The 25,394-nt window shown below is 31.7% G+C and overlaps 2 protein-coding genes across 2 annotated transcripts in view; one reads left to right on the top strand and one right to left on the bottom strand.

Annotated features, from left to right (window-relative positions):
- The window catches only part of LOC127712363 (probable ATP-dependent RNA helicase DHX37), a 43,632-nt gene extending 41,209 nt beyond the window's left edge, over positions 1 to 2,423 (bottom strand). Inside the window, exon 1 of the mRNA XM_052218750.1 lies at positions 2,202 to 2,423. Within this exon, the coding sequence (XP_052074710.1) occupies positions 2,202 to 2,282 (81 nt within the window). The 5' untranslated portion in view covers positions 2,283 to 2,423. The remainder of the gene's footprint in view (positions 1 to 2,201) is intronic.
- A 114-nt stretch (positions 2,424 to 2,537) lies between these two features.
- The window catches only part of LOC127712364 (vacuolar protein sorting-associated protein 53 homolog), a 28,824-nt gene continuing 5,967 nt past the window's right edge, over positions 2,538 to 25,394 (top strand). Inside the window, exons 1-18 of the mRNA XM_052218752.1 lie at positions 2,538 to 2,691; positions 4,226 to 4,356; positions 6,250 to 6,403; positions 7,009 to 7,124; positions 7,785 to 7,904; positions 8,854 to 8,932; positions 10,431 to 10,574; positions 11,007 to 11,149; positions 11,597 to 11,735; positions 14,028 to 14,144; positions 14,620 to 14,711; positions 15,289 to 15,531; positions 16,343 to 16,573; positions 17,447 to 17,525; positions 18,179 to 18,327; positions 19,828 to 19,897; positions 22,752 to 22,837; positions 23,103 to 23,154. Coding sequence (XP_052074712.1) covers positions 2,590 to 2,691; positions 4,226 to 4,356; positions 6,250 to 6,403; positions 7,009 to 7,124; positions 7,785 to 7,904; positions 8,854 to 8,932; positions 10,431 to 10,574; positions 11,007 to 11,149; positions 11,597 to 11,735; positions 14,028 to 14,144; positions 14,620 to 14,711; positions 15,289 to 15,531; positions 16,343 to 16,573; positions 17,447 to 17,525; positions 18,179 to 18,327; positions 19,828 to 19,897; positions 22,752 to 22,837; positions 23,103 to 23,154 — 2,247 coding nt within the window. The 5' untranslated portion in view covers positions 2,538 to 2,589. The remainder of the gene's footprint in view (positions 2,692 to 4,225; positions 4,357 to 6,249; positions 6,404 to 7,008; positions 7,125 to 7,784; positions 7,905 to 8,853; positions 8,933 to 10,430; positions 10,575 to 11,006; positions 11,150 to 11,596; positions 11,736 to 14,027; positions 14,145 to 14,619; positions 14,712 to 15,288; positions 15,532 to 16,342; positions 16,574 to 17,446; positions 17,526 to 18,178; positions 18,328 to 19,827; positions 19,898 to 22,751; positions 22,838 to 23,102; positions 23,155 to 25,394) is intronic.

Here is a 25,394-nt window from a genome sequence, read left to right as displayed (position 1 = left end):
ATGTAATATTTCCTGGCAGAAAAACTAAGTCCATTTATAAGTAAAATACGGAAAAAATGGAATTTATTTTTACAAAATTTACTTCTGGATACTACCGGTATCTTATGATCATAAACAAGCTTCTGTCCAAGTTTGGTAGAAATCCAGGATAGTTTAAGAAAGTTATTAAAATTTCAAAAACTTTAACAACAGAGTGAATATTTGTGGACGCCGCCGCCGACGACGCCGACGGAATGTAGGATCGCTATGTCTCGCTTTTTCGACTAAAGTCGAAGGCTCGACAAAAAGGGCTTCCACTGCACAAACATAATCAAATATTTACTTATTTAAAGATTTGTCTGTTCATGCTTCAACCCAGGGCTCACTGTGACTATTTCAGAATCATAGGGAGAAGTGACTTCTCTTTGAGAAACTATGAGAGAGAAGTTATGAGACTTAAAAGAGAAGTGCTCGTTCACCCATACATCTTAAAAATTGATTGCAAATGACGAATGGGACTGAAAGTAACTGTTGAGAAAGCACCTGTGCAAGTAGATCAGTCAGGGGACTTACTTAAATGAGTGATTTTCTAAATCACTGATTCAAGTAACATTATGTACATAAAGGTTGGATGAGTTGTCTTTCTTTAATAATCACCTATTTAAGTAGTACAAATTAATCACTAGACTAAGTGATTTAATTTTATTGTAGCTTTAAATATAGAATACTAATGATCCAGGAACAAATTATGTTGCTAAAATTATCAGAACCAACATCTGTGTTGATAGGATGACCGGGTCATGTCAGGTGATGACCTTGTACTAAATCTAGGATAATGACATAAAAATCACTTGTTCAAGTATCATACCTCAATTTCCTTCCAAAAAATCACTTCTTTAAGTATCATTATTTTAATAACCCCCACAAATTTCAACACCCCCGAACAGTGAAATTTTGATCGTGAACAGTAGAATTTTATTACATAATCTATAAGATGAAACCTTGAATTTTACAGGAAAAATACTCCCACTGCTGGGAAAAATCTGTTGAGAAAGTATCAGTTCATTATGTAAAGCCATTTTTATAGCATTTTTTTCAAGTAAAATAGAATTTGCAGCTAAATGATTGCATCAAAGGCATAAACCTTGGTGCTTAAAAGAGGCAAAAAAGTTCATTTTTTTCAATTTTACTAATGAAAAGATATTATCTAAAGCTATGTGTTTAAAATTTTGGTAAAACTACAAAATCACAATTTGTGACAAAACTTCGAATTTGCTACTTAAATAAGTGATTTAAAAATCACTTATTTCAATAAGTCCCCTGACTGAAGATATCACTTTTGACGGTTGGGATAGGCCAAGTGATCAACAGGAAAGCAACTTCTTCGCCCCAGTTGTCTGGTACTGGCAGCATGAGCCCTGCAACTAACATACCTTTATACCTTTATCTTCGGGTCCTTGAAATAAGCCAAAGGCTTCTACTGACCCCTCATCTTGGATTGTCGTAATGCAATTTCTCCTCTCATAATAATCGCATAATAATATATCTATATATATTATACTTATAAAAATAGAACTTATTTAGGTGTGCGCAGCTTAACAATTAACATGAACATATAAATCTGTATGGGTTCCAATTCTCGCCATTTAACGCCGACTTAAAGTTATTCAAAGTTTTTGCCGTCACTGTTAAATCTGACAGGTTATTCCACTGATCCACTACTCTAATTGAAAAAGTATTTAGTCTATGTGTCGTCTTACACAGTTTCTTAAAGAGTTTTAATGAGTGACCTCCAGTATTATAATTTAGATGGTGCTAAAGTAAATAGGCTCATCCAGTTTATATCATCTATACCATGCAATGCTTTATATACTTGTATCATATCATTTCTATCCCTACGATATTCCAAGGTTGGCAATCCCAATGAGCGTAATCTATCTTCATAACTTAAATGATTTATATTCTTTACGAGTTTAGTACATGACCAAGAAGGCAATGATATATATGACTTTCCAAATATATACCTCAATAAACAAGATGAGTACATTGTGTAAAGTAGAGACCTGTATTTCTAGCAATTGTCATTTATAAAGGTAAACAGTTTACAGGAAAGAGTCTTGACTTAAAGACAGTATTAACTTAAGACTAAGTTAAGTGTATGTGAAACCTGTCATGAGAAGCCTCCTTTGTTTTATAGTCTACTAAATTTTATAGTAGCTTACTTTCTTTTCGCCTGATCGATCTACAACTGTTTCATTATGTTGCCTTGCTTTCCAGTTAAATCCGTTTTTCCTTTTCCCCATTTTTACTTTTTCTATTGCAATACACGTGTTTTAGTGACCGTACAACATCTTTCCGGTTTTCTTTTATTTGGTACGCAAATAAAATAATTCTTCACTCGATTGCTTCAAATATGCGGTTTAGGAATTTTGCAAAATAAACATTAATTGGCAGTCGTCAAAATAAATATATGATGCATAAATACATTGAAAAGGATAAAATTTACTGATCAATTCTATAAAAATTAGATTGTCTATATTCATACAATTCAACGGAAGTAGAATAACAGTTGCTTCCCTTAAGTTTGTTGACAAATCACAATCCTGTGGGATGGCTGCTGTAGCTGATGATGAAGATTTTATATATGAAGATTTACTGAAAGCATCCATTCCTCAAATATTTTTACCAGAAGTTCAGGAAGCTATAGATCAGGTGTGACAGCAACGTAACAGAATTCTGTCTTGTTTCATTTTGTGGAAACATCTTTTAGTAGAAAAAAATGGTTTGATACAATGTCAATGTGACAATGATAGTGAAAATAGTTACAATGTAAAAAGCCCCATGTGTTGACTGGGGTATAAAAATATGTTCATCCCTTGGGATTCTTCCCAGCCGCAGTAAAACCCTTGCCATATAGACCTATCGCTATTTTGGAATCTGCGCCACTTGACCCTAGAATCTGCACCCTTGAACTGTTTACGTCATACAACAATCACTTTTCTTTTGTGGCTTCAGACATTTTCCATTATGATGTCAAAATTTAATGTGCACCTTTGTGATGTATATTTAATTCACAGCTACATATACGTCAAGTCTGAATAGGGACGTTAAATCTGATGTCTGATACAGAGATTGTTACCCCCTCTGGGTGCATGTTAAGAATCCATGCTTAAACTCTTTGAGGGGTCCATATGTGGTCTGTTGCAGGGCTATATTTCTGTCCTTATCCAATAGGCCCTTTCACGGTTACATTTATTGCAGCCATATTGAATAGGGGGCAGATTTTCATATTGGAGGTGAAAATGCTTTGAAAAACACGAGAAAACATCATTACAACAGAACTGTTGCTTGGAAACATGCATAGGATTTTCTGTACTTTCTTACTGTTTCAACTTCCATCCAAAAAATCTGCCCCCTATTCAGTATGGCTGCAATAACGGTGAAGTGGCCTATTTACCCTCATTTTCCAGTGGTGCTCAAAATTCCAGTCGTAATCCTGTGGAACCCTATTGCAGGACCTATCTATTGTATTTATTTTAAATTTGTTCTTTTCCTCACTCAGAACATATCATGCATACCATATTTGCCACTTGGCGTAAAGAAAACAATGATATTATAAAAACTATTTTTTTGTTTTCTCTCATTTTTACATGTATAAACACTTTCTTGGGGGGTTTGTGAAATAAGTTACAAAGCCTGGAAGGGTAAATGGTTAAATTGATTTGAGGACTAATGATACAAATGTAAGTAATAAATCAGTGTTTTGTGTCTTTTTGTTAGTTGATTTTTGTGCTTAGTGCCTATCTGACGAGTTTGACCCTTTTCAAATAATTTAAACAGTTTGTTCTGATATTGTGTTATGTTGTTTAATGCACGTCAGTCAAAAGTTAAATCAGCGGGTTGACACTTTTACCTGCCACATTCTATTGACTGTCCATTAGTCATAGAGTTTAATGTCATGACGTCACATGACACAGACTGAGGCTGGAGAAAGGGCCACAGACTTGAGTGTCATGACGTCCTGGGACAGAGATGATATTGTAGGCCTGTAGAAATTAGCAATATACATGTATTATGTTTTTGATACCTCTAGTTAATCCAATTTAGCATGTTTAGCTATCTATATTTGATTTGGCATTTTGTCCTATTTGTACATGCAGAACAATTTATGAAAACTTTTATCAGATTACAGCCTGTTGTTGATTATCATTACAATACATAATTGCAAGCCTGTATTGTTTTGTAGGTATTGCCAAGTGATGATCCATTAGACAGGGCAGATTTTAATCCAATAGACTACATCAACACGCTGTTTCCAACTGAGCAGTCCCTGGCTAATATTGATGATGTTGTTGGCAAGATAAGATATAAAATCAGGTATACAATACAAAAACAGAAAAGATATTTCTTAAATCTTTAAACATTTTTTTTCTAAATACTGTCATATACATTTGTAAATCTAATCTAGAGTTTTTTTTATTGGTAGCTGAAAAATGAAATAAATACTTTAAAAAAATTTGGTCAAAACAATTAAAAAAATATAATAATAGATGGTTTTGAGAGATTATTGCACTGATAACAAAAGGGCATATTGCAGAACTAAGGAAACCAACAACATGATTCACACACAGTATAAAATGACTTAACATCAGAAGTTTTATGTTTTTTATGCCCCACTTAGGGGCATTATGTTTTTCGGTCTGTGCGTCCATTTGTCCGTCCGTCTGTCCCGCTTCAGGTTAAAGTTTTTGGTCAAGGTAGTTTTTGATGAAGTTGAAGTCCAATCAACTTGAAACTTAGTACACATGTTCCCTATGATATGATCTTTCTAATTTTAATGCCAAGTTAGAGTTTTGACCCCAATTTCACAGTCCACTGAACATAAAAAATGATAGTGTGAGTGGGGCATCCATGTACTATGGACACATTCTTGTACTTCTTTTTACATGTGTGTTTGGTTGCTGTCTTATTGATGTATATATGCATTTCCTTTTATGTTATCAAAAAGTCTGGAGATACTTAATTATATGAAGTTTCGAAAAGAAATATGGTAAAACCCTGCTAAATAAAAATGAATGTATGGTCCTCAGGAGAAAACTGCAGTGCTCTCAAAAAATTTTGTACTGCTTCATAAATATTTATAGATAAATGAGTAATTAAGTAGCAGAAAGAGACTGTGCAGAAATTAAGCTCCCAAACTTTGCATTGTAGAAAGCTTAAATAATGAACAGATCTTATTTGGAAAATAACTACAGCACACATAATATGGATAAGTAGGTCAGATCCAAGGTTTAGACTGTATTCATCTTTAAACTTCAATTAACAGATTATAAGTCCCCTACCGACGAAGTCGAAGGGGACTTTAGGTTTGCACTCAGTCTGTCTGTCTGTCTGTCCATCTGTCAGTCTGGCAAATCAGTTTTCCAGACTTTTTTTCTTCAAGCTTGAAGATATTGATTTGATATTTGGTTTATTGATTTATCATGACAAGTTACAGGTCAAGTTCAATTTTCACGATTTTTGCTTTTCTCTTTGTTCAGTTAAAGCCCTTTCCCTGGAATTAAATTTTTGATGAAATACTTATTAATTAGTAGATTTCTGTTCAAAGGGAAATAACTCATTTTTTAAAAGACTTAAAAGACAAAATGACATTTTGGATTTTTTTCCTTTTCTTTGGTAAATTGTTTGAAGAATTTAGTGGTAGGTTTGTTTGTCATTCTTGAAGATATTGATTTGATAATTAGTATATAGTTTTATCATGACAAGTTACAGATTAGGTTGGAATTTTTTTCCAGTCTGATAATTTTGTGCAGAGTTATGGTCTTTAGACATAGAAAATTCACTTAAACAATCAGTTTTCAACAGTTTTTTTTGTCATGCTTGAAGATTTTGACTTGATATTTTTATGTAGTTATAGATCAAGTTAAAATATTCATTCCATTACAATGAATTTGTAACCGGTAGAGGACTATGTATTGCCATGCAATACTCACAGAATGCTTGTTATCTTATGAATAAGCAGTTTCCCTGTCCAAAGTTTATGTATGTACATGTATATGTATATCAACTTATGGCATTATATGGTCAAAGAAGGATGTCAACAAGGCTTATCCTTGTCTTGATGTATTTATTTTGACTGTCAGTACAAGGTCAGTTTTTTGCTAAACAAATACTTTCTTTTACCATGTTTTAGGAGCCTTGATGATGACATACATTCCATTGTAAGTGGCCAGACCAATGAAACAAATAATTTCTTTTACCATGTTTTAGGAGCCTAGATGATGACATCCGTTCAGTTGTAAGAGGTCAGACCAATGTTGGAGAAAGTGGGAGACAGTCATTAGAAGAGGCACAGAAAGCAATACAGGAATTGTTTGCCAAAATAAAAGATATCAAAGATAAAGCTGAAAAGTCAGAAGAAATGGTGCGGATTGTTTATTTTTTAATTATTCTTTACAAGGAGTTGATAACACAAACTTATAACTATACTGAGTGAAAAAAAAATCACAAATATTTTTGATTTTATATTTCAAAAATAAACTTTAACTCTTAACTATACATAACAATAAAGCAAGTATTGTAAATGAAAATAAAACTATAATGAAAACTGCAATTTTTACCTAACTTTATTTCTGCAACTTTGGAAATTTTTAATTTAAAGTTTTTTAATTAAAATATTTATTGCTTTACTTTTTTACTTAGTGTACCTGAAATGAAAATTTTTCACTTGTTTCACATTTGCAAGAAACTCCCATATTTCCATAATTTGAAGTCGCTTATGGAAGTGATAAAGTAATACTCTAGAGAAAATGAAACGAAACTCGTTCTTAAGTAAAATTTTGACCACATGCTTCCATGCATACTACAGATTTAACTTTATCATTTTCATCCTTAAATGAATGTCCTTTCAAAGAAGTGCATTATGACCATTTGCGGAAGAAAAAAATCTGTGTTGGCCTTAGGGTTTCTTCTGGTTATATCTTTTAACATTTTTATACCAATTTACTGTTTTGTGTTGGATTTTTTTAGGTTAAAGAAATTACAAGGGATATCAAACAACTAGACCATGCAAAGAAAAATTTGACCTCATCAATAACAACACTTAATCATTTACATATGTTAGTAGGAGGTGTGGATTCTTTAACGTAAGTCTGTCTCATCTCCAATATTTGTTATAGTTAATATTATAGTACTATTTTGGGAGCCTCCGTCGCTGAGTGGTCAAAGCAGTACAACTACTGTATCACAAGCCTGTCAGCACTAAGGTTGTGAGTTAGAACCCAACATGTGGCAGGTGTGTAAGACTCCAATCTAAATTGACTAGGATTGTCAGTTTTTTTGCCAAAGTCTATGGTTCTCCGGCCACTCCAGCTTCTTCCACCTTTAAAAATTGACCACCACCAAATAGTCAATCGTGCTAAAAATTAATCAATCAATCAATGTACTATTTTGACAGATTTATGTTTTCTATATCCTCAACATTGCATTACTGTAAATCAACAAATTTGCGCAAAGGATTTGTTTTTGTTAGTTACTTTCACAAGTAGACAAATAACTGTCTCCACACGGCACTAAAGACAAACTCTGTAAAAAATAAAATTGCCTTCTTATGAAATAGGAAATGTATGTTAAATTATTTCATATGGTAGTGTTGTATAATGAGTGGAGAAATCAAAACTGTAAAGAATGCAGCTTATCTATAACTTCCAAAGAAATATTTAAACTCCGAGCATAATGAATATTACTGTTGTTGTAAAAAAAAAGTGATATCAATATATAATGATTTTTATATACATTAATTACAGGTCACTAACCAAGAGAAGACAATATGGGGAAGTAGCTAATCTGTTACAAGGTGTTCTCAACGTTCAGGAACATTTTGACAGATACATGTCTATTCCTCAAATCAAACAACTGTCAGACAGGTAATTCATCATGAAAGTTTAAGATATTTTTTACATTGTACATAAAGCTGGTTCAAGGGAAAGTTACATCATCTAGAGAACATATTAATATAATTTGAATATATGTATTTATGTATGTATTTCTAAACATCTGACAACTTTATGACAGACATTCTCCATTGGAAAACCCATGGTTATACAGGGCTAACACTTGTATATACTTCATCTCAAATTTAGTCCAACAATGTTAGATCTGCAAATTTGTGTTAGCTAATTTTTGTTCCTCCCTCAGCAGGAATTGAACCCCTGCTTCTGTATATATATATATATTCAGTTTGAGCTTAATTTTAACTTGCTAGCTCACAAGGTAACAGTCAGCAAGAAGAAGACTGGTCTCTGTTGACTTGGATTTAGCAAAGTAGAAGGAAGTCTTAGTTTTAAAGTGGTTGGCCTGACTTGCCTAGAAATGAATCATATTTTATTCCTCTGTTTGTGCATCTCATATTAAAATAAGAAGATGTGGTATAATTGCTAATGAGACAACTCTCCACCAGAGACCAAACAATGTAGAAGTTAGCAACTATAGGTCACCATACAACCTGCAACAATGAGCAAAACCAATCCATAGCAACCTTTTACACGTTTTGGTTTCTTGAAATGATTTGTTAAGATTGATAAATAAAGAACTTGATACACTTATTTTAGTTCATCAAAAGTTAAATCAGATATTTATAGGTATATTAGAATGAATGAATCCTTGTTTTCAATGTCTTTTTATATAATCTAGTCAATTGGAGGTCACTAAAATTGAGTCAGTTTACATGAATGCAATATTTACAGCATCATTTATTGCTTAGACCCTTGTCTAATATTGAAGAATGTGTTTTTTGTATTGTTGGGTTGCTGTCTAATTGATGCATACCCCAGATCTCATTTTATTTATAAGGTAACTCCTGATTTGTATTTACAGAGTAAAACAAATACAAGGTGAACTAGGAACACAAATACAAGCAGATTTTGAAGAGGCATTTCAGGGAGCTGGAGCTAAGGTATATTTATTGTATCTAAAATTTAAAATTTGTGTAGTAAATGTTTTCAGAAATAAGTTTTTTTTAGACTGACCAGCCTTATTTAATTCCTGAATAAGCTTTTCAGCTAATGGATCTAACTACTTATTTTACAGAGGAAAAATGTGCACTGGATATGTTACAATAATTTCAAACATATGTATATAACATCCTCATTTAGACAGATAAAATGAAAAAAAAAACTGTTAATGTGAAATATACCTGCTGATTTTTGATTCAGCCATGCTGGATCTATGTGATCACTCCGTATTTGGAGATGGTGCAAAATTCTAAGTTGAAGACATGTCATGAAAATAATTATGTGTTTCTATGACTTGCAGAAACTTTATACACCATTTTAATCATCAACGGCCAACTTTTAATATGTTATTTGTCCATAAATTAAGAAAAGGTTGGGTGAACGATTTTCAAACAATTACACACAAAGGTGTAAGTATTAATTTGATTCAACTCCACTCAAATGCAGTCTTAATTGACCACATCATTGATAATCATACACTGGTATTGAGGTCAAGAATTTGTGTATTCAATTTATTACACATTTAACTGAATACACAAAATCTTGACCTCAATAGTTGTAAAATCAATGTCATAATCATCTGGCATAAATTAATAATTAAGGTCTATTTAAGTTACAATTATCAGTAATTTGGTTGAAGCAATAAACACAATTGCATAACTCTTACCTGAGCATTTTATGCAATAAATTTATTTGTATATTCCCCATAATATTGTTATTTAAGAGCAATTGGAATTATCTCAGCATTAGGTATTTGTACATGTATATTTGAATACATCATGTACATGAAATGTATTTTTTCCTTAATGAAGAATGAACACCAATTTAGATAAAAGTTAGTTATTCATTTTTGTTGTTGTAGAGAAAATGCATTTCAATCCCTCTTTCTGGAAATTATTAGGCCAATTATTATTAATGGCATATACAAAATATGCTACACATTTTAAGATTTCCCTTAACATTCTTGTCAAAATCATTGAATTTCAAATGTTTCTAAAAAAAGATTGCATCAATATTGCAAAATTCTCCATCTTTTGGCAATAGAATAGAAATTTTACAGTGAGATTATGGAAATTAAGATAACAAAATAGTTATTGAAAGTATGGTCAGAAAATATGTCAGACTAGCTACAATATTGACTGAATCACAATATCCATGATGCTTTGATTCATATAAATTATAGTTCTGTTTTATTACATATGTTTAAAAATTTCAACAACTTAAAATGGTCACCACATATTTTTAATTTTCTGGTGTATTTTTGCAAAAAATATTGATATATGAAATTGAAACACATTTTGAAGACTAGTTTTCTTATCAACCCTTTTGTCTTATGTTATGAAATATGTAATTTCCAACTTTAAAATGACTCTTGTTTAGATATAGTTGAACGAATATTCAAACCAAATTACTTTAGTGACCACATCCCCTTTATTGCAGTATGGTCCAGGAAATCAGAGACAGTTAAAGGAAGCCTGCCTTGTAGTTAGTGTGTTAGACCCAAGAGTGAAGAAAGATCTCCTGAACTGGTTTGTCAAACTTCAGCTTTCAGAATACCTTGTGCTATTTGGAGAAAACCAAGATGTAGGTATTTTTAACTAGACTGCTTTTTTCATCAATTGGCATCAAACTCATTTAACATTTTTCAAAATTTTCGCTTCTGAAACCAGTGAGCCATTGGGAGCAAAGTTGATAAATAATTATCATAGCTGCCATTGCACTAAGTTTGCATGAGTAAACTTTACAGAAAATAGAAAGATCTGTTATAAACACAAAAGTCAATCAAATACAAAATAAAACCACTAACTTGAATAAATTTCTTATAGAAAAACATGAATATAACTGATTTTCATCTCTTTATGTGTTCCTATAGTAACCAGCCAAAGTATGATAATATGTATTTCATTTAACTGAAGACTTCATGAAAGTATTCAAAAAAAAAATGGAGGAATTTTATATTATACATTAGTAGCTAAATTGATTAAAGACGATAACATAGTTTTAATGTTAATATAGGTGGCTTGGTTGGATAAGATAGACAGAAGATATGCATGGATAAAGAGAACATTGGTGGACTTCGAAGAAAAATTTGGTCATTTGTTTCCATCAGACTGGGAAGTCAGTGAAAGAATCTGTGTTGAATTTTGTGATTTAACCAGGTAATGTTTTATACAAGTGCTACACATGATCAATGTAATTCCTTTATAAGAATTACACAATTAACCACAAGCCCTTTGGGTCAGGCCAGTAAAAATTATGTCAGGCCAATAGGATTCACCTGAACAGAGGACTCACAAGCCTTTTAAATGTAAAAGAAATTATACGAAAGACTGATTTCAGGCTTGTAAGTCAAATTTTTTTTTTTTTCGTGAAAGCTAATACAAAATGTACTAGGAAATTGAAATGCTGGTAAGACTTTTTTAGCGTATTTAAAGAGAGAGATAAAAAAATTCTACATTATATTAAATATTCATGTTTTTCTTGATATCAGGCCTTGTCTCAACTCTACCATTGTCTGTTATTTGGTTTTATCAAGCATGATACATGAGTTACAGTTTGAAACTCAGACCAATTCAAAAAAAAATTTAATTTATATTTATTTCCAGAAAAGAGCTTTCAAAGATTATGACAAAGAGGAAAGTTGAGATAGATGTAAAGCTATTATTGTTTGCCATACAAAGAACGACAAATTTTGAAACCTTACTGGCCAAAAGGTTTACTGGTGTTACATTGCAAGAGTTTCAGGTAAAATGTTCACTTTTATTATAATCAATAGTTTTAACTGTGTAGGTTTTAATATTATTCACCAACTCAGTATGGATGGAACAGTGCAATGACCTTGTCTTGCCATTTGTCTATGTGTCCCTCCCTTCGTTTTGTCTGTACATGTATCCTGTTTTGCTTCATATTGCTCAGCATCAATATTAAGGAAATATATGATATTTTGTTTGGTATTTTATAATGTTGAGTTACATATGGGCATAAATTGGTTACATAGAATTTTTATTAGACCTTTTAAGCATGGAATTTTTCCCAATGTCGGACATACTGTGCTGACTCATTGAAATATACCCCAACACTATATGACTGCAATCCAACCACACAAAATATCAAGACATTTAGGCCAAGCTATGGTCTTTAAAAAAAGACAATACATTAAAAAGATAACAGGATTACCAAAATATTGGACAGTACAACAGAACGCATATATCAATAAAAATCATCTCCTAAAAAAAATAAGGCAAACAACCACACAGGGCTTCCAAAAATTTTTTGAGCCAGCCGGACATTTCATATCTTATCCCGATTTTCAATCCCTTAGGACTTATTAATTAGGCAATTATGATAATCAGTTGGCCATCATATAACCAATGATTCATTGATTGACATTAAAACGATATTAAACTTGATTTTGATATAAATTCGATGTTCTGATGTAAAGTGTTAAATTGAAAGTGCAGCATTCGAATTGTGCAACATCGGCGTACTAATTCTGCCTAATACTGCTTTAGACTGTTTATTTGTGCAAAATAACGTTGTCAAAAACTTTACTTTCATTTTTAAAATCACATTTTCCTAATGCCGGATGTTGACTTGACAATGGTAAATCACGGATAAGAGACGGATACGTTATATCCGTGTACGTTTACGATTGAGTTAAGTAGCCTTTTCAAGTTATTTCTTAAAGAAAATACTCGAAATGAATGTTAGATAAAGGTATTAATGATAATTTTAGCATTATTGAAGAATTAGGATGCATAATTAAATTTCCCACCAGCGCACAATAGACACATGCGCACACGTGTACTAGTTCAAACAACGTGGTTCTGACGATTATTCGTTTAAAACCTTATCAAATTTTTCATCAAATCATATTTATTAACGTATTTCTTATAATTTCAATCTTTTAGACTAAATTAATTAGATGCAACCCGCTGAAATGTAAGAAAATAACTTTGAATACCCTTTAGCGTACCCCAGTATTTAACACGATGTACAGTGTTTTTAAATATAATAATGAATATCATACAAATTCGAATTCATTTATAAATATTCTTATTTGAAGAATTATTTTAAAATCTGATACGTTTTTTAAACTGAATGCTCATTTACAATAATATCTACAAAGCGTAATTAAATAGGATGTTGTTCCATACACGCTTACATGTTTGACCTCGTTTACCTGATCACCTTTATGTCCATTGTTATGCATCATCAATTCTATTGATTAAGACAAGCAAAGGTCTCTCATCAAAGGTAATGACCTGTAATCAGTGAATGATTTATGGCTTCAATATTACTTATTGAAGGGATAATTGTTTGACAGCTTGTTGTTTTTTAAATAAAAGAACAAATGTTTTTTCTACTTTTTATTGATGTACCAAGCCGTGCATTTATGTACCCAGAGGATTAGACTAACTGAGACACTTCAAAGTATGAAATATGCTGCATCTGTTTAATTAAACCCAAATATGACAGAAATATCTTTGTGAAATAGATTGCCACAATTATAAACAATAATGCCACTGTGTGACCGATCGATAGTTGGTAAAAAAAAGTGAAATGACCGTTTTATGAAAATGCCTTGAATAACAAAAAGTGGCAAAACTATGATATTTGACCGTCTGAGGCTGAGAGCAGCCGGACTTTTTATATAAATTTCAGTCAAGTCCGGAATATATGACCGTTTTTGAAGCCATGCAACCACAACATATATCTGGTCGTCATAACCGGTCTTGGTTCAGGCAAAAAAAGTTGTGGAGTTAAACAAGTTTAGATTGTCATAAATTAAGTTTAAAGTGTCACAACCTTTCCCTCCCCCTGCCTTATATTGTAACCAGAGTTAAATAATTGTCAAAAACATCCTGACTTTTTGGACAGCCACAAAAACATGTTTTGTGTTTAAACTTTCAATCAAATTAAAGAATGATGAATTTTCCAGTAGATTTCATATTATATCATCATTGTAAGAACAAAAATGGTTCAGTAATATATTTTCCATGGCAAGGTATTCACCAACTTTATATTGATAAACAGGGGAAGAAATCAGTGAGTGTTGCTCCGCCAACAACCAATCCATTTGAGGAAGAATCTTCTAATCCATTTGAAAGTGATATGGAGAATGAAGAGAAAACACAATCGGATGACAACAAGGTTTGTTTTATCGAAATATTGTTATATATTTCATATACACAATTTAGGTTTATTGAAAAATTGTGGTCAAGTGGAGTTAACTTTGTTTTAAATTTCAAAAAAGTGCAGTAAAACAAACTGAATTTCACATTCTTTTTTTAATTGAAGTAAAATGAATACAACTGTACATTTAATTGAAAAAAAAATAATGTAAAAAACAACAGATCTTTAAACATTGATAGAATGGACAGATTTTTAAGGTAAAAAATATGGTATAATTAGTTTTTCTAACATTGGTGTTAAATTATATGGTAAAATGGACAGATCTTAAAAACATGGTATATGAAACGCTTGAAAATTATTGTATATCGGCGTGTTTTCCTTGAAATAGCAGTTTCTAGCAGTTTTTTTTTTAAAGCATCTTATACTTAATTTTAAGATCAAGAAACATCTTAGCATTACTGTACTTGAATGTTTTTTAACTTGTATTTTACAGGATAGTGAAAAGAATACATCCTCCCCTTTTGGTGGTATTATATCCCAATGTTTTGAGACACATCTAGACATCTATATTGATTCACAAGATAGGTAATATGATAATTAAGGATAATTGCAATACCAAATTATATTTAGTAAAGCAGGTTATAACCTTGTCAGTGAAATGACAATTTGAGTTGGTAAAAAATTTTGACTGACTTTATAGCCAAGTCAAGTCCCTATCAAATTTGGTATAAGGGAGACAACTTGTGATTTACATGTCGCACAGGTAAACAAAAATGACGAATGACAAGTGAAATCAAGATTTTGTCATAGATAAGCACAAAACACAATATAACGCAACTGAAACAGTAATGGAATTTCACTCCTCCATCTCCAAAATCCTAGATTAGGCCCTGCTGTAAAGGCATACCAGTTTTATTTTTAACCATAATTTTAAATTACATTACTTTAACACTTCACATAGATGTAATTTTATACATAAAGTTTTATTCAGACTTCATTTAGATGAAATTTTAAGCATGAAGTTTGAAATACAACGCTTCATACTCCTTCTCATAAATTTTCTAAATTAATTTTAATTACGATTTCATATAAATAAAACAAGATAATTCAGTGACAATATGTATATCTGTCTTCATTTAAAGTCATATTCTTTGAACTATAGGAATCTGTCAGAATTAGTAAACAGATTTTTAGAAGACCTCCGACAGTTTGGAACACCTCGCATGGAATCAGAGGATAGCAGTAATGTATTACCTAGCTGTGCTGATTTGTTTGTATTTTATAAGAAATGTATGGTGCAGTGTTCTCAGCTGAGTAATGGACAACCAATGATAGACCTAACACGAACATTCCAAAAATACCTCAAAGAATATTCCAACAGAGTTCTGCTTAATTCTTTACCAAAGTAAGATATGTAATTTTTTTTTCTTCAACACAACCAACCGTCCTATAACAGTAGAAAAATCAATAAAAAAAAAAATAAAAAAATAATTTCCAATGTACTAATGAACTCAAAATCGTTAACTTTTTTTTTCTAACTTTTTTATTTTCCCGCATTTGCGCAGAAATCTCTTTCTTTCTTCCGGTCTCATTTGTCGTGAGACTTTGGGTATAATATATTTTTCAGTCAAATATATAGGAATGAGCACAATAACAATTTCATTTTAATTATTCTCTTGATATGAAAACAAAAACGTTACCTGATGATAGCGTCTCTTTGTTTACATTGAAAACGACGTAATGACTAAAATGACGTCACATCTAAAATCCCTAACAACAGAACCAACATCAGTAACGTAACGGTATTTCTGTTTCTTTTTGAACATTAAAATATGTTAGAATTTAAAAAAAAGTAATTGATTCGGACTTCGTCCCCTTTCACAGGTAACGCCTGCCTCATATTATTTTGAAAGCCAAAAAATACAAAAATCATATTCAAGTAAAATAAGCAGACAGCATTGTTGTGTACTGTTTAATAAATGATATGATGATAGACTTAATTATCGAGACAAACGTTTTAATTGTATTGCAAAATCAAGATCAGATTTAATGGACTAATAAATTGTGGCTATATTTTTTTATCTGGCATTTCCATTAGCCAAAGTATTGAGGACACAATTTCTGTAAACTAAAATGATTTTCATTTGGTTTTAAGCATTTGTAGTACATGAATTTTACCAATATTCAAGTCTATTTTGTGTCTTCATCTCATTCAGACAAAGTAAAGAGGGGAACAGTTCAGCCTCTGGAATATTACAAAGTATACTCAAGGAAGGGGAGATAACTAAGTTTACAGAGGAAGAACAATGTAGAATTTGTAGTATCTTATGTACAGCCGAATATTGTATGGAAACTACACAACAGCTGGAGGAGAAACTGAAAGAGAAAGTAGATCCGGGTCTAACCAGTCAGATTGACCTGAATCCAGAACAAGATACATTCCATAAGTATGCTACTTAAAACAAATACAGACTGTTTGTTCCTAACATTATCTTTATATAAATAAAACAAGATAACATATATCCCCTGTTAAAAAAGATATTGCTATGGGAAAGCTTTGACTGTTTATAACACACAATAAATAACTACTTTAACATTAATTTCTAGTTCTTGTATAATTTTTATGAACTCCTTTTTCATTGGCTACTGATTTCTGTCAAAACCACAATTGACATGTCACAACTATCTTTAAGGAGATTGACACCATAATGAATTTCGGAAATTACCATGTCCAATTATTACATATAAATAGAAAACAGAGGCGGAGGGGGCATTAAGTTTTACCCTTGTCCGTCTGTACTTCCGTCCATATGTCCCAAAATTGGTTTCCATTCTCTAACTTAAGTTTGCCTCTACCAAATGTTAGGAAACTTATACACAATGCTTATTACCACAAAACACAGATCAAGTTTGAATTTGGTTGGCATCACTTTTACCTTTCTAGAGTTATGCCCTTTTACAAATGGAAAAATTGCTGAATTTTTCGTTTCCATTCTCAATTTTAAGTTTTGCCTCAACAAAATGTTATATCATTGTAGGTTATACATATTAAGTCATATTCACTGGGATTGTAGATAACTTTCACATTCTTGCATTTTCCTGTGCATCTCTGATGTTACAATAAGGATTGATTGTTAAATGACATCATATACTTATCATATCATTGGTCTATAGTAGTAACCCTTAAATTTTTAGAAATGGCAATTCTCTAGATCCATGAAATTAAATTAGAGTTGTCTCCCTTTGATAGATACATTAATCTTTGCTATACAAATGAATTTTAGTAACAAATGTTTACAATATTGTTTATTTTATTTCAGTGTGATATCAAGTTGTATACAGTTACTTGTACAGGATTTGGAAACAGCTTGTGAGCCTGCTCTTACAGCCATGAGTAAGGTAAACACTCAATTAAGAGCATCTTTTTTTTAACACTTGATAATATATTTATTGCACTAAAGCTATTAACAATGACCTTACTGCTACACTTTTAACGATAAGGTACCCTGATAATATTAATATACAGCCATGAGTAAGGATAATACTTAGTAAACAGTCTCTTACAGCTATCAAAATGTTATTGTGTCAGCCACTAGTTAAGTAAATGTTTAGTAAATAACCTCATACAAGAGTATATGGAGTATACATAATATATGAGATGACAATGCAATTACACGGAAAATATCAACAGTACACATATATATATATATATATATATATAGGCACATAAAATGTGTACAAGCTCTGACAGCCATGGTAAGAGAATTAATCATGTGAATCAGCTGCGTTAGTCATGAAAAAAGGTGATGGTATGAAAATAATCTTTGTCATGGACTTTTAATTAACATTTGTATCCTGTTCACAACCTAAAATAGTAACAGGATAGCTGATTTTTATTGAATAAGGTTTTACTGTTGCTGTGACTACCATAAAGCTAATACTTGCTTTAACCTTATCATCACCTAAATCCTAACCAAAACAAAACACGGAACCCTTACCCATCAGCATTGGGTTCCCAAGGATCAAAATTGTTAGATATACTTGTTTTTCAGATGTCTTGGTCATCAGTTGAAGCTGTTGGTGACCAGAGTGGATATGTGTCTGCTGTGACTACACATCTCAAACAAAATATACCAATCATCCGAGATAACTTAGCTTCATCTAGAAAATTCTTCACTCAGTTCTGTCTAAAATTTGTTAAGTAAGTATAATCATCTAAAATATCTTTGCATTGATAGAAAATTCAGAATTTATTTGTACTCGCCATGAAACAGGAAAGAAGCTCTGTAACTTTTGTTCCTTCTTATTAAAAAGCTTTTTAAAATGGGTATTTTATTTCCTTATATGTGTATACTTTTTATGCCCCGCTGTAGGCAACGGGGACATTAAGTGATACCCTTGACCGTCCATCCGTCTTTCCGTCCTTCTGTCTGTCTGTCTTTCCATCTGTCCTACCATCCATCCCATTTTCGTTGCCACACTCTAACTTAAGATTTGCCTCATCAAAATTTTAAGAAACTCATTCACAATGCAAAGAACCAAAACTAGCAGACAGAGTTCGAATTTGGGCAGTGAGTCACTTACTGTTCTAGAGTTATGCCCTTTTTAACTTGGAAAATTGCAAACTTGAAGTTTCTGCACTCTCAACTTAAGTTTTCCTCATCCACATTTTATGAAACTCATACACAATGCTAAGAACCACAACATGCAGACAGATTTTGCATTTGGGTTGTAAGTCATTTACCGTTCTAGAGTTATGCCCCTTTTTGATTTGGAAAATTGCAAAGCTTGAGCAGGGGCATTCATGTCCTCAAACCCCCCGCTTGTGTCCTCAGACACAATGTTCTTTTATTTGTTTCAGTGTGAAAGCATTGACCTTTATAAATCAAAAGATAGGTAAGTATGGGCTCATATTCCCTACCAGTGTCCTCTAAAAATAACTGACAGGAAATATAAGCCCATATATTCCCTGTGAAGATCCTGAATATTATATAATGTAAAAATGATAACATAGAATTGTTACCTAGTTATTTGGGTCTAAAAAACCTGAAATTGTGCACCTTATTATTTGTGTTTAAAGTATGTTATACATAACCATTACATGTACCTTATATTATTAGTTATCTTGGTGTAATCAGGGGTGTACAGAATTTTACACCGTTGTTGAAAATTCATACACCCTGAGGCGCAGCCGAATGGGTGTATGAATTTTCAACAACGGTGTAAAATTCTTTACACCCCTGATTACACCAAGATAACGAATTTATTTCTTATGAACAATTCCTTTACTTATTTTTAAACCGGGATGTAAAATTGAAAAATTTCCAGTGTAACATTTTTTTAAAGTTGATGTTGCTGCGTATTGTCAAATACTTTTTTTCTTTATTTGTGGGAAATTCAGAAAAAAAAATTTGTTCTTTTGATTTTTCGGGGGGGACAAATTTTTTTAATTTTTTTTTTTAATTTTTTACAAATTTTTGTCCTCAAATTTATTTATTTTTTATATTTTTTTTTTTTTTTTTTTGACATTTTATTTTCTTTTTTTATTTTGGCAAATATTTTATTTTTTTTTATTTTTTGGCAAAATTTTATTTATCCCGGGGTGAACAAGGGTGGGGTGTTATTTACACCGGGGTAATTAACCAATCAGATTGCAGTATTTTTGTTGCATAAGAAATAAGTTGTTTTATCTCTTTTTCAGTACATTCATTCCAAAATTCATCAACAACTTATTCCGATGTAAATCTATCAACACAGTGGCAGCTGAACAGGTAGGTCTGGTATACAATAATATCACAAGTTTTTTTGAGGATTTTTTCTGAGATGACCATAGCATAACATTTCTGTCTTGACACAGACTTGAGCTTACCCTTCTGAAACATCTGATATCAATCTTTGTATTCATGGGAGTTTGTAAAGCTCATGCTTTAATTTTCAGTGTTCTCTATTGTTTACACATACACTTATATTTTGGTCTGGTTTTTTCGGGATTAGATCAGTCTTGTTTTGTCCACTGTGTTATCAATCTTTTGATTTTATCACTGTGTCTCTTCTTCAAAAGTTGCAGGATGGTCCCAAACAGTTATTTCATCAGCTTGCAGTAAGATACAGACAGCCTGGAGCATTGACTACAGTTGAATTAATATATTCATTAGTAATTGATATAAATGGTTTATGTAAAATTCAATATAACTCAGGTGAAACAGCTCACAAAATTTTTAACCCAGCCACATTCTGTATGTGCCTGTCCCAAGTCAGGAGCCTGTAGTTTAGTGGTTGTTTTTGGTTCATGTCTGACATTTGTTTATCATGAATTGTTTTGTTATAAATTAGAGAGTTAGTTTTCTCTCGTTTTAATTGTTTCACATTTTTCATGTCGGGGCTTATTACAGCTGACTATATGGTAGGGATTTTTCTCATTATTGAAGGCCATACGGTTGTCTATAATTGCTTACATCCACTTCATTTGAACTCTGGGGGATAGTTGTCTTATTGTCAGTCATACCACATTTCCTTATTTTTATACTATTAAAGTGACATTGCTTTAGTAGATTTTGTTAAGTTCTTACTGATCATTTTTATACTATTAAAGTGACATTGCTTTACTAGATTTTGTTAAGTTCTTACTGATCATTTTTATACTATTAAAGTGACATTGCTTTACTAGATTTTGTTAAGTTCCTACTGATCAATTTTATACTATTAAAGTGACATTGCTTTACTAGATTTTGTTAAGTTCTTACTGATCATTTTTATACTATTAAAGTGACATTGCTTTACTAGATTTTGTTAAGTTCTTACTGATCATTTTTATACTATTAAAGTGACATTGCTTTACTAGATTTTGATAAGTTCTTACTGATCATTTTTATACTATTAAAGTGAAATTGCTTTACTAGATTTTGTTAAGTTCTTACTGATCATTTTTTAGAAAGGTTCAAACACCTGATATATTTAAAACAGATCTTGATCAAATAATGTAATAATCAAATAAAAAAAGCTTGACAAAAGTAAACATTTCTTCTTCTGCAAGGATGTGCTTAGGGGAGGTTTAAGAATTTGTGTCAGATGTTCGGACTCCTCGGTTTTTTTCCTACAATACAGGGTAAAATATTTTGCCCCATAACACCCATTTTTCTTTTCATATAAGATTTCAATAGCCCATAAAAGGTCATTTACCAAAATTTAAGCAGATTCTAGATTTCTTTTCTTTCGATTTGAGACCCAAATAATACCAATGCAAATATTAGGTAAAAGTCTGAGTCAGCCTTTTCCCTCCATTTTTATACGACCGCAAAAAAAATTTGTGGTCGTATATTGGTATGACGTTGGCGTTGGCGTCGTCGTCGTAGTCGTCCGAAGACACATTGGTTTTCGCACTCTAACTTTAGTTTAAGTGAATGGATCTCTATGAAATTTTACCATAAGGTTCAATACCACATAAGGAAGGTGGGGATTGATTTTGGGGGTTATGGTACCAACAGTTAAGGAATTAGGGGCCAAAAAGGGGCCAAAAATAAGCATTTTTGTAACTTCCAGACATAACTTGTGTGTTAGTGTATGGATCTCTCTGACATTGTACCACAAGGTTCCATATCACAAAGGGAAGGCTGGGATTGATTTTGGGGGTAATTGCCTCAAAATTTTAGGAATTAGGGGCCATAAAGGGGCAAAAAAACAAGCATTTTTCTAGTTTCAGGACAATAACTTGTGTGTAAGTGTATTGATCTTTATGAAATTGTACTACAAGGTTCCATATCACAAATGGAAAGCTGGGTTTGAGTTTGGGGGTAATTGCCCTAAACGTTTAGGAATTTGGGGCCAAAAAACAAGCATTTTTCTAGTTTGCAGACAATAACTTGTGTTCAAGTGTATGGATCTCTCTGAAATTGTACTGCAAGGTATCATACCACAAAGGGAAGGCTGGGATTGAGTTTGGGGGTGATGAATCATAAGGGGGTTCAAAAAATTGGGGGGGGGGGGATTTTTTTTTTCCTTTTTTTTCTTTAAAATTTTCCATTTTAAATTGGTTATTTCTGATTTATATATAAAAGCAAATAATAATGATATGGTTTGAATAGGTAAATTAAAATTTTTTTAAGTTCTTAGACCACATTCATTCTGTGTCAGAAACCTATGCTGTGTCAAATATTTAATTACAATCCAAATTCAGTGCTGTATCAAGCTTAAATGTTGTGTCCATACTTGCCCCAACTGTTTAGGGTTCGACCTCTGCGCCCCACGGAGCATTTTATTTAAAAATTAAATATCTCGAAAAAGAGCTCCATAACCTATCAATATTTTTAGCTTATTTTGGTCCTTAACTAATGCTGTTCTGATTTATAGTATCAATTTTAAATTCTGGATTTTTTTAATATCACCTAAGTACATCCTTAAACAAATTGCTATCCTCTGTTTTATCAATATATATTTAGCATACATGTACTATCAATCAATGAGAGAAATATCCTTCTTACTTGACGAAAAAAAGATACTTTCCAGTTTTGTTCCAGTACCGTTTGCTAAGTACATCACCAGCACAGATGACCCTAGTTAATATATATATATAATTTATATTCATGTTACCGGGTATGTATATCATGGATAATACTTGTCTATTTTCAGTTATTACTAGATACTCATTCCCTAAAAACAGTTTTATTAGATCTTCCGTCACTAGGTTCCCAGGTTATAAGAAAAGCACCAGCAAGGTAAACATTATAACTATCATATATTAGTGGAAAGATTAAATGCAACACAAATAATGGAAACTGAATATATATATGAATTTTGAAAATAACAGAAACTGGAAAAATACACCAAAAAATGGAGAGACAAAATACAAATAATACGTTAAAAAAAATGAATATTATTTAAAGCTGTATCTTAAAATTATAGAACTTTGATTAGTTTTGATGGGTATTTTGTTTCAATTAAAGGACATTGTATAAAATGCATTAAATTAATTATTTTCAGTTATACTAAGATTGTTGTTAAAGGTATGACAAAAGCAGAAATGATTCTGAAGGTAAGTTTTAATAAATTTCTCAGTTTCATGTGAAATATGTAAATCAGTATGGGTTCCTAAAACTCAATATTAAACAAATTTTCTCGGTATGACTATAATATTTTCCATATTTTATATTTTAGAACTTTGATATAAAATAAATTTCTATCAATTCATTACCAAATAAGAAAGGAAAAATAAATTTTAAATATTACCTCGAAAACCTGACCACTTTATAACCAACATAGCTTCAAAATTTCCTCCTACTTACTTGATGCATCCCTCATTGCAACACAAGATTAAGATGTTATGTAAATGGTTGTCAATCCTGTTTAATCCTTATATACAAATTGAGAGACATTGGCCAAAAAGGATGAATTTAGTGGAATGCATTCTATTACCATAATATGAAATTTTGAAGTGAGTTACTTCACTTTTGCCTATGATTCATGGATTATATATATTCTCAATTAGTAGTGAAAAACTTACACAGTGACTCTTTTAAAAAAACTCAGAAAACTAAACATGCTAAAGTATGCATAAAAATTGAAGCCTACAATAACAAAAGGTTAACCTTAGGTTGTCATAAGGTTAAAGTTTTGATATTGTGATACCTGCCAAATAATTCATAGTTGAAGTCTTAAAATTGAATAAATATTTACTGCACTCAAAGATCAGATTTTTTATTCTGTCCAAAATAAGGAGGTGCAAATGTTTCAGTGAAATTTAAAAAAAAACATTACATGGAGTCAACTGCACAGCACAGCAACAGTCATGATAATGAAACAGATAACAGTATTATAATGTGATAATGACATGAAACAAACGAAAAAACATCAAACAAAAAATAATTAAAGAAAGCCATACTTTGTACAGACTGATGAAGTAAAATTGGTACTATTATTGTTATTATTGGTATTAACACAAATATGAGATGAAGTTACCTGGTTATATGACCGCAAAAAATTTTTGGGATCGTATAATGGTATGATGTCTGCGTCGTCATCAGAAGACACATTGGTTTCCGGACAATAACTTTAGTTTAAGTGAATGGATCTCTATGAAATTTTTTTAAAGGTTCAATACCACAAAAGGAAGGTTGGGATTGATTTTGGGGATGATGGTCTTAATAGTTTAGGAATTAGGGGCCCAAAAAGGGGCCCAAAACAAGCATTTTTCTAGTTTCAGGATAATAACTTGTGTATTAGTATTTTGATTGCTCTGAAATTGTACCACAATGTTTAATACCACAAGTAGAAGGTTGGGATTCATTTTAGGGGTTATGGGGGCCAACAGTTTAGGAATTAAGGGCCAAAAAGGGGCCAAAACAAGCATTTTTCTAGTTTCCAGACAATAACTTGTGTGTAAGTATATGGATCTCTCTGACATTGTACCACAAGGTTCCATATAACAAAGGGAAGGCTGGGATTGAGTTTGGGGTTGATTGCCCCAAACATGTAGGAAATAGGGGCCAAAAAAGGGCCAAAAACAAGCATTTTTCTATTTTCCAGACAATAACTTGTGTGTAAGTGTATGGATCTCTCTGAAATTATACTACAAGGTTCCATACTACAAAGGAAAGGCTGGGATTGAGTTTTGGGGTTATTGCTCCAAGGGGGTTTCAAAAAGTTGGGGGGGGGGGGGGGGTTTCCCAATTTTTGTAAGGGATTCATATTTATTTTTTATAAAATTTTTAAAATTTTGAACTTTTGAAAAGTTTCAAGAAGAAATCTTCAATTGCACAGTATTGCACAATGGATTTATAAGATCCTTGACCACATTTATTTTGTGTCAGAAACCTATAGTATGTCAAAAATTTGATCACAATCCAAATTCAGACAGTATCAAGCTTGAATATTGTGTCCAAATTTGCCCCAACTGTTCAGGGTTCGACCACTGCGGTCGTATCAGGCTGCGCTCAGTGAAGCATTTTATTTTATATATACCTTTATATCCTTTACAATATGATATATATTATAGGTTGTGATGTCACCACATTATACCTTTATATCCCTTACAATATGATATTATATATTATAGGTTGTGATGTCACCACATTATACCTTTATATCCCTTACAATATGATATTATATATTATAGGTTGTGATGTCACCACATTATACCTTTATATCCCTTACAATATGATATTATATATTATAGGTTGTGATGTCACCACATTATACCTTTATATCCCTTACAATATGATATTATATATTATAGGTTGTGATGTCACCACATTATACCTTTATATCCCTTACAAT

This window comes from Mytilus californianus, unplaced genomic scaffold, assembly GCF_021869535.1.
Source record: "Mytilus californianus isolate M0D057914Y unplaced genomic scaffold, xbMytCali1.0.p SCAF_8, whole genome shotgun sequence".
NCBI classification, from domain to species: Eukaryota; Metazoa; Mollusca; class Bivalvia; order Mytilida; family Mytilidae; genus Mytilus; species Mytilus californianus.
This window is presented reverse-complemented; position numbering and strand designations above follow the sequence as displayed.